Source organism: Solea solea, chromosome 1 (genome assembly GCF_958295425.1).
Source record: "Solea solea chromosome 1, fSolSol10.1, whole genome shotgun sequence".
NCBI lineage: Eukaryota > Metazoa > Chordata > Actinopteri > Pleuronectiformes > Soleidae > Solea > Solea solea.
Genome location: NC_081134.1, coordinates 25,602,411 through 25,620,373, shown reverse-complemented (window position 1 = coordinate 25,620,373; position 17,963 = coordinate 25,602,411). Strand labels below are relative to the sequence as shown.

Here is a 17,963-nt window from a genome sequence, read left to right as displayed (position 1 = left end):
TGAGACTTTTTAGAAGTCATAGTATTGTGAGACTTTTTAAAGTCATAGTATCATGAGACTTTAAAAGTCATAGTATTGTGAGACTTTTTAAAGTCATAGTATGAGACTTAAAGTCATCGTATCATGAGACTTTTTAAAGTCATAGTATGAGACTTTTTAAAGTCATAGTATCATCAGACTTTCTAAAAGTCATAGTATCATGAGACTTTTTTAAAGTCATAGTATCATCAGACTTTCTAAAAGTCATAGTAGCATGAGACTTTTAAAGTCATAGTATCATCAGACTTTTTAAAGTCAAAGTATCATCAGACTTTTAAAGTCATAGTATCATGAGACTTTCAGGCAAGACGACATACTTACTTAAAAAGCTCTTATTTATTTGATTTATTTCCTTCGTTTAAATTATTCAAATCCACACAACACGCTAATTTTCCATCTGAATCAAACGTGCATAAACGACAGGAGGATGAGATTTTGTGTGGCGGATAAATCTATAATTTATTTACTCTGTTCAGAGTCACATGAAATGCTGCTCTTCACACACACACACGTCACTGTGTTCTGATCATTTAGAGAGAAACAACAGTCATGTCCATTAAAAAGCAGCAGAATAAACAGGAAGGAAGTTAAAGCAGAATAAGGTACGTGTTTAAATGTCCTTAAAAATGTTGTTTTCATACATAGTGCTTTATTGACTTATTATAGAAACAGAGGTTTCACAAAAAGTAATTCTGTAAAACCACTCACTCTCCCACATCAAACCTCATAGAGAACATCAGTGATTTGAGCTGCGGGGACACAGGAGCTGCTGGTCCTCTGCTGCCTTGTGTGGTCACTTTGTGTCACTGAGTTAAGTCTAAATGAAATATTTCAAGCACTGAAGTGACAAAATAAGACATTAGAACTTAGTGATGGAGGCAGCAGTGGATCAACAACTCCTGTGTGTATGATGTTAAAATCACTGATTTTCTCTAAGGACTTTGGTGTGGGAGAGTGAGTGAGTTTACAGACGTCCACATACACTGACCCCTACAGGACATTTGGACTTGTGGTTCTGTTCTTACTCACGTTTTTATTTACTGGAGTCAGAACCAACTTTAAATCAACAAACTCATTTTATTTCCATCAGTGTAATTTCACATCAAAAGAAAAAAAAAAAACCTAAAACAACAAATAAATGAAACAAAGTGTTTGTGACATTATTATTATCACAGATATTAAACCTCTTGTTGTGGTGTAAACCTCTTGTGGTAAGTCGTAGTATTGACCATGCTAAAGTAGAAAATGTTCACATTTCTGCACTTGCTGAAAGGTGTTTATCACTAATCCTATATTTCATTTGTTTATATTTATAACCAAAGTATATGAATGAAAGACAGAATGTATATCGGAATGAAATGGCCTTTAATGTTTAAATCACGATTACATGTGTAATTTTTTTCTATTGTTATGCAGTTTGTTTGTTTGTGTTGTTGTTGATTGACATGACGTCACAGGATGACCCTGAGCATTAACTTCCTGGAACTCTGTGCGTGCGCATCGTTTACGGTCACATCGCTCTCCGCTCGTATGCATCCGCGCTGTAAACTAGTTCTCGCGTTAAACGCGTTTAATACGTTTCAAGAAAACGTTAAATCTACTCTGAAATCTACTAACGTGCGTACGTTGTCTGGGTTTTTTACGCTGTTACTCGCTCGCTCACGTGTCGTTTCGATTCACAAGGTAGTCACGTTTGGCGCGAAAACTGCGGATGACGACAGGGACGGCGGAGTGTATCATGTCGGCGGAGGATGTTGAATGACAGCTGAGAGCGAACATGGTGACTGTGACAGCGCCCACGTATCGACCGTTGGTCAGAAGAGGACGGTTTTATCGATCACAGTTTGAAGTTTAAGCTTCACTCGCGTGGATTTTCTTCACTTTTACTGCAGATAAAACGGTGAGTGAGTCACCGGCGGTTCGCACTAGTTCGGCCGCTCCAGCGTCACTTTATGACACTTTTCTCATGCAAAATAATCCTCATCCTGACTTATAATGTATGCCGAATTTGACGCCGAGGTTTGCAGGTGCGCGGTCACTATGAGGATTTATATCACCTTCTCTGAAACTAATGTTATCGTGGGGTTTATGCAGAATTAGATGTTTTGTAATAGGAGGCTGGTGTACAAAACACCCACCTGTTAATAAGTGGACAAGCTCCTGGTGTTTTAATGAAACTGTGTTTAAAAAGTATTTTTTTAATGACGTGCAATGTTTTATCAAACTTACTTTGATTTTTAAAGAGATAGTTCACGTCTTTATCTCACTATGAGACAGACCACTCACTCTCCCACACCAAAGTCCACAGAGAAAATCAGTGATTTTAGCTGCGGGGACACAGGAGCTGCTGGTCCTCTGCTTCATGTGGTCACTTTGTCACTGATGTCAATTGGAATGGAGAATTTTGAAAGCCGAATTTTACTAAATAATACATTAGAAGTTCGTGATGGAGGCAGCAGTGGATCAACAGCTCCTGTCTGTGTGTGTGACGTTAAAATCACTAATTTTCTCTATGGACTTTGGTGTGGGAGAGGGAGTGTGTATGTGTGTGTGGGAGAGTGAGTGGTTTACAAAAGTGTGTCTCACAGTGCGATAAAGACGTGAACACGTTCTTAAGATCAGTCTTTTATTAATGTGGCTAAAATAATTGTTTTCTGTTTTCTGTTAAGTTGGTGTGGACGGTGTCACATGACCATTCAAAAACACCTGAACTAACCCTTTATTATTTCTCTTTAAAATCTATTCATTCAAGAATTGTCACTGTGTGTGTGTGTTGGGGTCACTTTGATGTCCTTTGATGTCTTTGGTAGTTTCATTGGTTTAATGGTGTTTGATGTAAATGTGACATCACAGCAGATCACAGGCCTGGGATCGTCTGTCTGTCTGTTGACAGTCTGTGTTTTAATCCTCTCACACACACACACACACAGTCATGTCAGCAGAGGACACAGGAGACGAGGTGCTCTGACGCTCCACGTGCAGGATTTCAGCAGCTGTGAGATCATCAAACTAAAGCTCATGTTGTTCCTCCACAGGCAGCCATGATGCCGCCGGCGTTAACCAGCACAGTCTATGATTACGACTACGACACGGTGCGGCCATACTTCTTCTTGGACGGCGAGGCGGACGACTTCTACCCTCCATGTCACCAGCTCCTCCCAGGTCCCGGCGAGGACATCTGGAAGAAGTTTGAGCTTCTGCAGACGCCTCCTCTGTCCCCCAGCCGCAGGCCGTCGCCGTCTGACCCTCCACTGTCCGCTGCCAATCACTTGGAGGCGGTGTCCAACCTGCTGGACGAGGACTGCGGCCCGTCCGCGTCCTTCCTCCAGTCCTTCGTCATTCAAGACTGCATGTGGAGCAGCAGCTTCGCCGCAGCCACCAAACTCGAGGAGGTGGTGTCGGAGTGGCTGGTGTCGCTGCGGTCACGCCGAGACTCCTCCTCCTCTGACGGGGTCACTGAGGGTCAGGTGGGCGGGTCTCAGGTGAGCACAGACATGACGGCAGCAGACTGCGTCGACCCGTCTGTGGTGTTTACCTCCGAGCCGGACAGTGAATCAGGTGAAAAAACTAAATATCAGGATAGAAATCCAATCCATTTTCCTTTGTGACTTATAAATAATGTGTGTGTGTTGTGTAAATGCAGTGTAAAATAAAACAGAATCTACTGTCTATGATCTTATTCTAAAACCTGCTTTATTTCTTTAAATGAAGGATTTTTACGTGCGTCACAAACCATCACAGTGATTATAAATCTGCTCAAATCAAACATATATAATATTGAGTGTATTCAATATAATAAATGTGATGACGAGCAGATATAATATACATATGACAGGCTTTTTATTTTGAAAGTCTGTCTTAACTGTGAGATAAAGACTCACACTCTAACACATTTATTTGTCCTCAGAAGACAAAGAGGACGAAGACGTCGACGTGGTGACGGTGAACGGGCCAAAGGCGTCGAGGCCGGCAGACTCCGCCCCTCTGCTCCTGACACGCCCTCACGTCGACATCCACCAGCACAACTACGCTGCCCAGCGGCCCACGGCACCGCCTGCTGTCAGACCGCTCGGGTCAGAGGTCGCCTGCAGGAGCCCGCAGTCGGACAGTGAGGGCGGAGACGACAGACGCAGGACGCACAACGTGCTGGAGCGGCGGCGGCGCAGCGAGCTGAAGACGAGCTTCTCCACTCTGAGGGACCTGATCCCGGCGCTGGCCAATCAGGACAAAGCAGCCAGAGTCGCGATCCTGAAGGAGGCGACGGAATTTATCGCAAAGGTCCGAGGGGAGGAGTGTCGACTGCGGATGACGAAGGACAAGCTGAGGAAGACGAGCAGGGAGCTGCGACGAAGGCTGCGGCGGCTCCAAGCTTCACGTTAGCTTCACGAAGAAGTCACAACGGGACAATATTTAAAAAATCTCCGATAATCGTGATTATCTGACCAAAATAAGCAACAATGTTATTGTTTTCAAACGTCACCAAAACTCACTGTGTCACTTTATGTCACACTTTTATTTATTTATTTGTTTGTTTGTTTGTTTTATCTTCTGTGGGTTTGTATCTGTTTGTCCACAGACGCACAGAACGTGTTTGCAATCGCCAAAAAACATTACTGTGTCGCCAAATAGCTATTTACAGAAAAATCGTATTATTTTTATTTTTTATCGCAGATGTTTCCGATGTGAAGTCTGAACGATTTTCAGTTATTTTGATCAACTTCTGAACAAATGTGACCTCGTTTCATCTCTTCATTTATTTATAATGATCAGACGTTTAACGACGTTGATCCTAGTCCTTAAATGCACCACAAATAATGATTCAATGTAACGGCAACGCGGTGCCGCCTGCTGTGTGTTTGAGGATCTACACTAACCAGTGTTGCACTGTTTCTCTTTGTACTTCTGCACTTTTTTAAATTTCATTTGTTTTTAAATGCGTTTTTGTACAAAACTCTGACGTTTGAGTAGCAAAGTAAATTTAATGCAGCAGAGATTTGACTCTTCCCGTTTCTTCCTGTTAAACAATAAACAGCCTCCAGTTTAATATTTGTTTGTTTTTTTCTCACTCTCCCACACCAAAGTCCATAGATTTTAACATCACACACTCACCACTAAGTTCAAATGTCTTATTTTGTAGTGACACAACGTGACCACACGAGGCAGCCGGGGACCAGCAGCTCCTGTGTCCCCCGTGAGCTAAAATCACTGATTTTCTCTAGACTTTGGTGTGGGAGAGTGAGTGGTTTACAAATCTCAGAAAAAAAGAAGAAGCTAACACTTTTTTAAATATAAGGCAACTGTTAGCATTACTTTAAAGAAACTAACACTTAATGGTTAAATGTGAGGCTACTGTTAGCATCACTTTGAAGAAGCTTACACTTAAAATGTGAGGCTACTGTTAGCATCACTTTGAAGAAGCTGACAATATTTTAAATATGAGGCTACTGTTAGCATTACTTTAAAGAAACTAACACTTAATGGTTAAATGTGAGGCTACTGTTAGCATCACTTTGAAGAAGTTACCACTTTTTAAATGTGAGGCTACTGTTAGCATCACTTTAAAGAAGCTAACACTATGGTTAAATGTGAGGCTACTGTTAGCATCACTTTGAAGAAGCTAACACATAATGGTTAAATGTGAGGCTACTGTTAGCATCACTTTGAAGGTGCTAACACTAAATGTGAGGCTAATGTTAGCATCACTTTGAAGATGCTGACATATTTTATGGTTAAATGTGAGGCTTAACATTATTAGTTAAGTGTTTAGCTAACAATGTAAAGACTTATTTTGGCAACAAAAACGTTAATTAAAAATGTAAAGGCTTTTATTTTGGCGACACAAACATTGGTTAAAAACATGCTCATGTGCGTTTCAAAGCTGAACTTAATGTCAAATAAAACTTTTATTAAAGACACATGAATATTTTTCCATCTCGACCAACTGTGCCAGTCTACGGAAGCCTAGAGAGGCAAGAAAAGAATAAAAAAAAGACCGGGTCATTTTTATTATTCATTACTTTCTGTCATTATTCATAAACACGTTTGTCACTGTGGCTGAAAAAGTTCTAAAGAAGTGAGGTTATGTGAGACAAACGTGATTTTAGCCACTGAAGTAATGACTTTTGCGTCAGTTTAAGTTTCTACGACATCTACGTCACATGATCACGTCTTTATCTCACTGTGAGACAGACTTTTTCAACAGGAAACTGAAGTTTATAAAGCACTCACTCTCCCACACCAAACCTCATAGAGAAAATCTTTCATTTTAGCTGCGGGGACACAGGAGCTGCTGGTCCTCTGCTGCCTCGTGTGGTCACATTGTGTCACTGAGTTAAGTCTAAATGAAATATTTCAAATGCTGAACTCACTAAAATAAGATATTACAACTTAGTGATGGAGGCAGTGGATCAACAACTCCCGTGTGTGATGTTAAAATCACTGATTTTCTCTATGGACTTTGGTGTGGGAGAGTGAGTGGTTTACAAACTTCAGTCTAACAGTGAGTTAAAGACGTGATCATGTGACGTAGTTAAAGACGTGATCATGTGACGTAGAGTCTAAAATCATTCAGCCATGTTTTCACTTTGTGAACCTGGTTCTCAGCTGCAGGGGGCGCTCACAACCTCACCTGAAAACCTGAAAAACATTTCCTTAGATTTAATTACATTCCTGGAAAAATTGATTGAGTGAATCCCTGAGAAGAAGGTCAAAGGTCTGAAAGATCACATAAATGTAAAGAAAATGTTTATTCACAATAACAGTAAAACTACAAGACACAAATGTGGTTTTGAAATCAGGACCATGAAGACCGAGGACCATGAAGACTGAGGACCATGAACACTGAGGACCATGAAGACACTGAGGACCATGAAGACTGAGGACCATGAAGACAGAGGACCATGAACACTGATGACCATGAACACAGTTAGTTTGGCTGCAGCATATTTCGGATTTGCTTGGAGGTAGTCTCATCGTTCAGATGTTTGGTCGTGTACCTGCAGGGGGCGGAGCAACCACACAGGGGGCGGAATATTAAATATCTTTAATATTTAATATTACATATTAGAGTGATTTTGTGTTTGATGTTGACAAACCTGAGAGCGTTGAGTAAACCTTCCACACTGCTGGGAGACTGCTCCTTTAACACTCTGATACAGCCTTTCATCTACACACACACACACAGACATACACACCACAGAGAGAGAGAGAGACACACACACAGAGACATACACACACCACACAGAGAGAGAGAGAGACACACACACACACAGAGACACAGAGAGAGAGAGAGAGAGACACACACACACACACACACAGAGACACACACATGCACAGAGAGAGACACACACACACACACACAGAGACACACACACAGAGAGAGAGACACACACACACACACACAGAGACACACACACACACCACACAGAGAGACACACACACACACACAGAGACCCAGAGAGAGAGAGAGAGAGAGAGACACACACACACACACACACACAGAGAGACACACACATGCACAGAGAGAGAGAGACACACACACAGAGACACACACACAGAAATGTAACGTAACAAATTAAATTTGTAGCTTATAATATATCTTAACATATCTTACAGCTTTACTGACCACTGAGTGAGTGAGTGAGTTTGTGACTGAGTTAGTGAGTGACTGAGTGAGTGACTGGGTGAGTGAGTGAGTGACTGAATGAGTGAGTGACTGAGTGACTGAGTGACTGAGTGAGTGAGTGACTGGGTGAGTGAGTGAGTGAGTGACTGACTGACTGAATGAGTGAGTGACTGACTGACTGAGTGACTGAGTGACTGAGTGAATGACTGAGTGAGTGAGTGACTGACTGACTGACTGACTGAGTGGGTGGGTGAGTGAGTGAGTAACTGAGTGGTTGACTGAGCGAGTGAGTGAGTGAGTGAGTGAGTGAGTGAGTGGCTGAGTGACTGATGAACATACGTCTATGTTGGCGGTCTTAACGAAGGCTCCGGCTGGGTGAACGTGGTCGTACAGGATGATGACGCCGACCATCACACGGAGGCAGAACAACACGGTCTCATCACTGGTGAAACGACTGCGGTACTCCCTACACACACACACAAGCACACACACACGCACACACACAGACAGACACACACACACACACAGACAGACAGACACACACAGACAGACAGACACACACATACACACACACAAAGACAGACAGACAGACTTACACACACACAGACAGACACACAGAGACAAGCATACGTTCAGGTTTGTGTTGCATTCAGGGTCGTGTTGGGTTCAGGGTCGCGTTGTGTGCAAGGTCTGTATGGCGTTGTGTTCAGGGTTGTGTTGCATTCAGGGTCGTGTTGTGTTGCATTCAGGGTCGTGTTGTGTGCAGGGTCTGTGTTGCGTTGTGTTCAGGGTCGCGTTGCGTTCAGGTTCATGTTGTGTTGTGTTCAGGGTTGTGTTGCGTTGTGTTCAGGGTCGTGTTGCATTGTGTTCAGGGTTGCGTTGCGTTCAGGGTCATGTTGTGTTGTGTTCAGGCTCATGTTGCATTGTGTTCAGGGCCGTGTTGCGTTGCGTTCAGGGTCATGTTGCGTTCAGGATCATGTTGCGATCAGGGTCATGTTGTGTTTGGGGTCGCGTTGCGTTCAGGTTCCTGTTGCGTTGGGTTCAGGGACGTGTTGCATTCAGGCTCATGTTGCGTTGTGTTCAGGGTCATGTTGCATTCAGGGTTGCGTTGTGTTCAGGGTCGCGTAGCGTTCAGGGTCATGTTGTGTTCAGGGTCGTGTTGTGTTCAGGGTCATGTTGCGTTCAGGCTCGTGTTCAGGACTCACGGTGTTTCCAGCATCACTTTACAAACACTGGCCATCGTACTGAGACAGTCTGTCGTGTTTTCAACTGGGACGTCTGGATTCTGCAGGACAAGCACAGACAGGTGTGAAGGCGCCCCCTGCTGTGTATGTATTGTGACATGATCATATCAATCACAAACAAGGTAAACACATGAATGAATGAATGAGTGACTGATTGACCTCTGAGACAAACTTTGACGTGGCGTCGCTGAGCGTCTTCAGCATCGGCGTAGAGCTGGCGTAAAACAGAGACATACGATTGGCCAACTCATTGTTGACCTCGCTCCCTGCATCAGCCTGAAAAAGCAACAGGTCGTCATGGAAACCGTGGAAGAAGGTCACGGAGTTCAAGTGTATTTTGGGGGTGAGATGGACTTTTCCAAAAGAAAACTGAAGTTTGTAAACCACTCACTCTCCCACACCAAAGCCCATAGAAAAATCAGGGATTTTAACATCACACACACAGGAGTTGTTGATCCACAACACTAAGTTCTAATGTCTGATTTTAGTGACTTCGGCATCCTTTATCCTTTATTCAGATTGACCTCAGTGACACAAAGTGACCACAAGAGGCAGCAGAGGACCAGCAGCTCCTGTGTCCCTGCAGCTAAAATCCCTGATGTTCTCTGTGAGGTTTGGTGTGGGAGAGTGAGTGGTTTACAAACTTCAGTTTGTGTGTGCGTGTGTGTGTCTGTGTGTGAGTGAGTGTGTGTGTATGCGTGCATGTGAGTGTTTCTGTGTGTGTGTGTCTGTGTGTGATGTGTGTTTGCATCTGTGTGTGTCTGTGTGTGTCTGTGTGTGTGTGTGCGTGTGCGTGTGCGCGTCTGTGTGTGTCTCTCACAGACAGGTTGTTGATCCTCATGCGGCTGATGGTTCGTCGATAGTAGCTGAAGTCGTTCTGAATCGCAGGGTTGGTCATCTGAAACAGAGAGGAGCTGCAGTGCATGCTGGGAAGAGGCAGAAGTGAAGTAGGATGGTGTTCAGTGTGTGTGTGTGATGGCTGACCTTGAGTTCGTCAAAACGCAGTGTGAAATGCAGAATGTGAGCGAACTGACGAGCGAGAGCCTGTTTGTTCTCCAGGTGCTGAGTGGGAGTGGACGTGGAGCTGGTGAGGACGTCCAGGAGACACCGCAGACTGGACTCTGAGGACAGGGGGACAAGTACAGTTAATGATCCTACATCATACATGAATGATGGCTGAGATCCATTTAGCTTCTTCAATCCTTTTTCACACTGAGGCCTCTTCATCACGGAAACACAACTTCAACTGTACCATCTTTGTCTTTCATCTTCTTTCAAGTTGTTTTAACTAGTTTGTATCCAGTTTAAATTTGTTTTAACTAGTTTGTATCCAGTTTAAATTAGGTTTAACTAATTTGCATCCAGTTTTAAGCTGTTTTAACTAGTTTGTATCCAGTTTAAATTGGTTTAACTAGTTTGTAACCAGTTTAAATTAGTTTTAACTAGTTTGTATCCAGTTTAAAGTTGTTTTAACTAGTTTGTATCCAGTTTAAAGCTGTTTTAAGTAGTTTGTATCCAGTTTAAATTGGTTTAACTAGTTTGTAACCAGTTTAAATTAGTTTTAACTAGTTTGTATCCAGTTTAAATTTGTTTTAACTAGTTTGCATCCAGTTTTAAGCTGTTTTAACTAGTTTGTATCAAGTTTAAATTGGTTTAACTAGTTTGTAACCAGTTTAAATTAGTTTTAACTAGTTTGTATCCAGTTTAAAGTTGTTTTAACTAGTGTGTATCCAGTTTAAAGCTGTTTTAAGTAGTTTGTAACCAGTTTAAATTAGTTTTAACTAGTTTGTATCCAGTTTAAAGTTGTTTTAAGTAGTTTGTATCCAGTTTAAATCTGTATTAACTAATTTGTGTCCATTTTAAAGCTGTTGTAACTAGTTTGTATCCAGTTTAAATCTGTTTAACTAGTTTGTATACAGTTTAAATCTGTTTAAACTAGTTTGTAGCCAGTTTTAAGCTGTTTAAACTAGTTTGCATCCAGTTTTAAGCTGTTTTAACTAGTTTGCATCCAGTTTTAAGTAGTTTTAACTAGTTTGTAGCCAGTTTTAAGCTGTTTTAACTAGTTTGTATCCAGTTTTAAGTAGTTTTAACTAGTTTGTATCCAGTTCTAAGCTGTTTTAACTAGTTTGTATCCAGTTCTAAGCTGTTTTAACTAGTTTGTATCCAGTTTAAATCTGTTTTAACTAGTTTGTATCCAGTTTAAAGCTGTTTTAACTAGTTTGTATCCAGTTTAAAGCTGTTTTAACTAGTTTGTATCCAGTTTAAAGTTGTTTTAACTAGTTTGTATCCAGTTTAAAGCTGTTTTAACTAGTTTGTATCCAGTTTAAATCTGTTTTAACTAGTTTGTATCCAGTTTAAAGCTCACCGAGCTTCTGAGAAAACTCATAGAAGGTTTTGAGTTTAGCGACCAGAGGGATGACAGCTGCCCAGGCTTTCTCCTGCACACCCTCCACACTAGGACTCTGGATGGCCTGAACACACACACACACACACACACACACACACACACAAGTGTCAGTTCTGGTCTTGTCAGATGTCACATGACTCATCACAGCTCCGCCCCCTCTCTGTTACCCGTCGTATCTCCTCTCCTGCTCCTCTGTACGCCTGCAGGTCCTCCAGAATGACCTGAGCCTCCGTCAGCACCTGGTTCACCTTCTCCCACTCCACCATCTCTGACTGTGAGGGCTGAGCGTCTGAGAGGAAGTGAGGTCAGAGGTCAATGACACACCCTCAGACTGTGTGTGTGTGTGTGTGTGTGTCTTACTCTCAAAGTCCAGGAAGAAGTTTCCTCCGTTGTTGTCGATGTCTCTGGTCAGCACTTTGATCAGGTTACCCATTCTGCTGCTGTCACACACACACACACACACAAAGGTTAAAAGACTTCATTGTGATGTTAATAAAGGAACAGCTCAGATTTTTTAAGTGTGGTTGTATGTAAGTATGTAAAGCACTCACTCTCACACCAAACCTCATAGAGAAAATCAGTGATTTTAGCTGGCGGGGACAGTGGAGCTGCTGGTTTACTGTTGCCTCGTGTGGTCACTTTGTGTCACTGAGGTCAATCGGAATGGAGAATTTTAAAAGCTGAAGTGACAAAGTAAGACATTAGAACATATTGATGGAGTCAGCAGTGGATCAACACCTCCTGTGTGTGTGATGTTAAAATCACTGATTTTCTCTATGGGGTTTGGTGTCTAACAGTGAGATAAATACGTGAAAACTAAACTAGTTTTTAACCAATTTAAAGCCGTGTTTAAATAGTTTTTAGCCTGTTTAAAGTTGTGTTTAACCAGCTTTTAACTAGTTTAAAGCCATGTTTAACTCGTTCTTAACCAGTTTAAATCTGTGTTTAACTAGTTTTTAACCAGTTTAAAGCCGTGTTTAACTCGTTTTTAACCAGTTAGCTTTTCACTAGTTTAAAGCTGTGTTTAACTAGTTTTTAACCAGTTTAAAGCTGTGTTTAACTAGTTTTTAACCAGTTTAAAGCCGTGTTTAACTAGTTTTTAACCAGTTAGCTTTTCACTAGTTTAAAGCTGTGTTTAACTAGTTTTTAACCAGTTTAAAGCTGTGTTTCAGACTGAGACGGCGTCTTGTTGACGGTGGTGAAAAAGAGGAAGTGAAGAAGCGCTGAAAGTTTGGGCTAAATTTAAAGACAGGAAGTAGAAGCAGACAAGTTCTGTTAGAAACGGCTCACACTTGTTGTGTATTAAGTTGTGTTGTGTGTTTAATTGTGTAACTCAGCAGCAGACAGCACAGCTTTGTTCTTCACATGGATAAAGTGTGGCTACTCCCTGTTGCTGCTAATGAAAGATTACAAACGTGTATTTTATTTAAATTAAAGTTAACTTGTATTAACTTTTTGTTTGATAAAAATAATTAAAAATCCCTGTAACACTTTCCAGTCCAGCTGGTGGTGCTGTCTTATTCTGATCTAAAGATGTTCTTTATGTTGTTCTTCATGTTCTTCATGTTGTTGGTGAACATGTTGTTCTTCATGTTGTTGGTGAACATGTTGCCCTTCATGTTCTTGGTGTTCATGTTGTTTATGTTGTTGGTGTTCATGTTCTTCATGTTGTTGGTGTCCTTCATGTTGTTGTTCTTCATGTTGTTGGTGTTCTTCATGTTTTTCATGTTGTTGGTGTTCTTAATTTTGTTGGTGTTTTTCATGTTGTTGGTGTTCTTCATGTTGTTCATGTTGTTGGTGTTGTTCATGTTCTTCATATTGTTGGTGTTCATGTTGTTCTTCATGTTCATTATGTTGTTCTTCATGTTGTTGGTGTTCATGTTGTTGGTGTTCATGTTGTTCTTCATGTTGTTGGTGTTCATGTTGTTCTTCATGTTGTTGGTGTGTATGTTGTTCATGTTGTTCTTCATGTTGTTGGTGTTCATGTTGTTCTTCATGTTGTTGGTGTTCATGTTGTTGTTCATGTTGTTCATGTTCTTGATGTTGTCCGTCATGTTGTTGTTCTTCATGTTGTTGGTGTTCATGTTGTTGTTCATGTTGTTCATGTTCTTGATGTTGTCCGTCATGTTGTTGTTCTTCATGTTGTTGGTGTTCATGTTGTTGTTCATGTTGTTGGTGTTTATGTTGTTTTTCATGTTCTTCATTATCTTGTTCTTCATGTTTTTCATGTTGTTGGTGTTCTTCATTTTGTTGGTGTTTTTCATGTTGTTGGTGTTCTTCATGTTGTTGGTGTTGTTCATGTTCTTCATATTGTTGGTGTTCATGTTGTTCTTCATGTTCATTATGTTGTTCTTCATGTTGTTGGTGTTCATGTTGTTCTTCATGTTGTTGGTGTTCATGTTGTTCTTCATGTTGTTGGTGTTTATGTTCTTCATGTTGTTGGTGTTCATGTTGTTCTTCATGTTGTTGGTGTTCATGTTGTTCTTCATGTTGTTGGTGTTCATGTTGTTCTTCATGTTGTTCATGTTCTTGATGTTGTCCGTCATGTTGTTGTTCTTCATGTTGTTGGTGTTCATGTTGTTCTTCATGTTGTTGGTGTTTATGTTGTTCTTCATGTTGTTGGTGTTCATGTTGTTCTTCATGTTGTTGGTGTTCATGTTGTTCTTTGTGTCCATGTTCTTGATGTTGTCCTTCATGTTGTTGTTCTTCATGTTGTTGGTGTTCATGTTGTTCTTCATGTTGAGATGAAATTCAACTTTATTGTCATTACTCAAATACAAGTTTTGGGTAACGAAATAAGGTTTGCATCTCACCAGAAGTGCAACAAGCCGAAAGAATATGTATATATATGTACAGAAGTTGATTTTTATTTTTATTTTTTTTACAGAGAGTAATATGCAATTGTATATATGGGTATATATGGATTGGTGGATTAGTGGGATGTTCTATGAATAAGTATAAATATATATAAAAAACAAATATGAATATTAATGAGCGCTATAAATACAAATATATCGTACAGATTATTATATACAGATAAGGTGCAGTGAATACGCTATATTAATAGACATATGGATAAATGCTAATTTACAGAATATTTTACAGATTATGTACATATTTTACAGGTTGATAGCTTATTGAGGTGGTATGAACATTCTACATAATAAATAAATAAACAAACAAGAGAAGACATTCTTCGGTGGGCAGAATTCAAAAGGGGGGGGTAACTGGTGTGAGGTGTTGTGCAGGGGGGTCAGTGGGGGGGAGAGATCAGAAGGGAGGCAGAGTACAGAGATCGGGGGGCAGAGTTGAGAAGGCAGACAGCTCTGGGGAAAAAGCTGTTCTTCAGTCTGCTGGTTCTGGTCTGGAGGCTTCTGAGGCGTCTGCCGGAGGGCAAGGGGATAAACTGTCTATGGGCAGGGTGAGAGTAGTCTTTGAGGATGCTGTGAGCGCGACGCAGACAGCGTTTCCTCTGAACATCCTCAATGGCAAGAAGTGGAGTCCTTGTAATGCGCTGTGCGGTTTTGACCACCCTCTGTAGTGCCTTACGGTCTGCGACGGAGCAGTTTCCGTACCAGACTGTAACACAGTTTGTCAGGATGCTCTCGATCACACAGTGGTAAAAGTTCCTCAGAACGTCTGAGGACAGGTGGTGACGCTTCAGGATCCTCAGGAAAAAGAGGCGTTGATGAGCCTTCTTGACCAGACTGGAGGTGTTGGTGGACCAGGAGAAGTCCTCTGTGATATGGGTCCCCAGGAACTTAAAGCTGGAAACAAGTTCAACAGCCATCCCGTCGATGTGAATGGGGTTGTGCGTGTTTCTTCTTTCTCTCCTGAAGTCCACGATGAGCTCCTTTGTTTTTCTGGTGTTAAGGAGCAGGTTATCAGCGCACCAAGTGGCCAGATGTTTCACTTCCTCCCTGTAGGCTGTCTCATCATTGTTACTGATGAGGCCAATCACCGTTGTATCATCCGCAAACTTGACGATGGTGTTGGATCCATGTACAGGCCTGCAGTCGTGGGTGAAGAGGGAGTAGAGGAATGGGCTCAGCACACAGCCCTGTGGTACACCTGTGTTGTGTGTGATGGTGCTGGAGCAGTAGTGTCCTGACCTAACAAATTGAGGTCTGTTGGTCAGAAAGTCCATAATCCAGTGGCAGAGGGAGGTGTTGAAGCCCAGATCTCCATGTTTGGTGTTTAACTTGTAGGGGATGACAGTGTTGAAAGCTGAACTGAAATCAATAAACAGCATTCTTGCGTAGGTGTTATTGTTGTCCAGATGTGTGAGCACAGAGTGCAGCACGGTGGAGACTGCATCTTCTGTGCTCCTATTGCTGTGGTAGGCAAACTGGTAAGGGTCCAGTGTGGGTGAGGGACAGTTCTTCATGTGTGCCAGGACCAGTCGCTCAAAGCACTTCATAATAATGGATGTGAGTGCTCCTGGGCGATAGTCATTCAGGCACGTCGGGCTGGAGTGTTTCGACACTGGGACGATGGAGGTAGCTTTGAGGCATGCTGGCACAGCTGCTTGGGCGAGGGACAGGTTAAATATGTCCGTAAAAACCCCTGTAAGCTGCTCCGCACATGCCCTAAGCACACGCCATCTGGACCAACAGCCTTTTGGGTGTTGATGCAGCTCAGTGCAGCATGGACGTCTGTCAGTGTGAGTGAGAGGGGCTGGTCATCTGCAGGGGGTCCAGTCGTGGTCTCCCTGTTGTCTCTATCGAAAACGAGCATAAAAGTGATTTAGCTCGTTCAGGAAGGAGACATCTGTTGTTATTGGGGTGGAGTTGCTGGGTTTGTAGTCACTGATGGCCTGGATGCCCTGCCACATGCGTCTGGGGTCAGAGTTGGAGAAGTGTTCCTCTACCATCTGCTTGTAGCAGTGCTTGGCCTTGATGATGCCCTTCCTCAGGTTTGCCCTGGATGTGCTGTAGGCCTGTGCGTCACCTGATCTGAAGGCGATGCTGCATGCTTTCAGCAGGAGCCACACCTCCTTGTTCATCCATGGCTTCTGGTTTGGGTATGTGGTGATCTGTTTCCATGTTGTAAGATGTTGTTTGTGTTCATGTTGTTCCTCATGTTGTTGGTGTTCATGTTGTTCCTCATGTTGTTGTCCTTTATGTTGTTCTTCATGTTGTTGGTGTTCTTCATGTTGTCCATGTTCTTCATGTAGTTGGTGTTATTCATGTTGTTGTTGTTGTTCATGTTGTTGGTGTTGTTCAAACACTCACGCACTCATGCATGCACACACAAACTCAATATTAGCTTCTTATCGTTACTTTTTTGGAAACCATAGCAACCATGATCTACAATGTTTTGAATTTGGATTGCAGTGACTGAGACACGGAAGGTCGCTGTTGTACATTTATCTCCTTTAATTACAGTTATTACTCACTTATGTCACAGTATCGATCATGTATTGATCATGTATTGATCATGTACTCTGATAATGTTGATCATGTATTGATCATGTTGATCATGTATTGATCATGTACTCATCATGTATTGATCATGTTCTCTGATCATGTATTGATCATGTACTCATCATGTACTGATCATGTACTGATAATTTATTGATTATGTACTCTGATCATTTACTCATCATGTATTGATCATGTACTGATCATGTATTGATCATGTATTGATCATGTACTGATCATGTACTGATCATGTATTGATAGAATCATGTAACATGTGAGCTTCACGTTCTCAAACACAAGTGACTTCACTTCAGTGTGAGGATGAAAAACTGTGCATGACCTGTCATGTCTGATCTGAGACCAGGATCCACCCACACACACAAACACATATACACACACACACACACACACACAAACACACACACACACCTGACCCCCCGCCCCCACCCCTCTCTGCTCCTCCTCACCTTCTCTGATCACTGATCGATTTCCGCGGATCGATTCCGCTGAGTGTCCTCGCGGCTGTGTGTCCGCGGTAGCTCCAGGTGTCTCCCCGGAGGTTCCGCCTCCGCTGCGTGCGTGTGTGAGTGTGAACCCGGAAACCCGCCGCGCGCCGCCGCGTTAACTATAAAAGGAGTGATTTCCTCAGGAGGAACTGAACCACGCGCCAATCAGCGGTCGCGAGTGAACGTGACGTCACGTGTTAAGTGAAAGTCGGCCGATCAACGCAACTCAAATAAGTTGATGTGGAGGTTTAACCAGTGCCGGCCCTGAGTAATTTGGTGCCCTATAGGCAAGATTTTAGCTGGCGCCCCCTTGCATCGCAGCAGTCAATTTCACAAACAACTTTCATACAATCACACAGAAGCTGCATGTGTGATTTTATTTCTTTGAGTAAAAAATATCACACCAAATAAAAACTTAAGAAAGAAACAAGTGATAAAAAAAAAGAACAGCAGCACCTGATGCTGTGTCACTGGGGTGGTACTGAAATATTTTAAAAGTGCATCTAAAGAGAGAAGAGAAGTATATGTGTGACGACTGCATGTTACATTTTAATAAAAAAAAAACCAGATGCTTGGTGTGCTTTACATAAGACTAATATAGACTAATAATGAAAATGTGATGAGATTCATTCAACTTTATTGTCATTGCAATGCAATTCAGTCTAACCACAGTGCAAAAACCAGTATATGTATATATAGCCTATGAATGATATGGGAAAG

General features: G+C 42.0%; 2 protein-coding genes across 7 annotated transcripts; one reads left to right on the top strand and one right to left on the bottom strand.

Moving 5' to 3' along the window:
- Nucleotides 1–1,573: 1,573 nt before the first annotated feature.
- On the top strand, nt 1,574–5,083 carry mycb (MYC proto-oncogene, bHLH transcription factor b). 3 transcript variants are annotated; one of them, XM_058637351.1, is made up of 3 exons: nt 1,574–1,939; nt 3,075–3,597; nt 3,947–5,083. In XM_058637351.1, the coding sequence occupies exons 2-3, from the start codon at nt 3,081–3,083 to the stop codon at nt 4,417–4,419; spliced, it is 990 nt and encodes a 329-aa protein (XP_058493334.1). In that variant the 5' UTR covers nt 1,574–1,939; nt 3,075–3,080; the 3' UTR covers nt 4,420–5,083. The 3 variants fall into 3 exon arrangements, with proteins under 3 accessions (XP_058493334.1, XP_058493333.1, XP_058493332.1); XM_058637350.1 differs by lacking the exon at nt 1,574–1,939 and adding an exon at nt 2,568–2,998 and having other exon boundaries at nt 3,950–5,083; XM_058637349.1 differs by lacking the exon at nt 1,574–1,939 and adding an exon at nt 2,732–2,998.
- A 1,683-nt stretch (nt 5,084–6,766) lies between these two features.
- fam49ba (family with sequence similarity 49 member Ba) lies at nt 6,767–17,343 on the bottom strand. 4 transcript variants are annotated; one of them, XM_058637354.1, is made up of 12 exons: nt 17,205–17,326; nt 11,866–11,994; nt 11,675–11,754; nt 11,482–11,603; nt 11,273–11,378; nt 9,892–10,028; nt 9,728–9,805; nt 9,067–9,183; nt 8,869–8,948; nt 8,003–8,129; nt 7,134–7,204; nt 6,767–7,034 (listed from the first exon to the last, which is right to left on the bottom strand). In XM_058637354.1, exons 3-12 carry the CDS (start codon nt 11,745–11,747, stop codon nt 6,965–6,967), a joined length of 981 nt encoding a protein of 326 aa, XP_058493337.1. In that variant the 5' UTR covers nt 11,748–11,754; nt 11,866–11,994; nt 17,205–17,326; the 3' UTR covers nt 6,767–6,964. The 4 variants fall into 4 exon arrangements, with proteins under 4 accessions (XP_058493337.1, XP_058493336.1, XP_058493339.1 ...); XM_058637353.1 differs by having other exon boundaries at nt 11,866–11,962; nt 17,205–17,292; XM_058637356.1 differs by lacking the exon at nt 11,866–11,994 and having other exon boundaries at nt 17,205–17,343.
- Between the last annotated feature and the right edge of the window lie 620 nt (nt 17,344–17,963).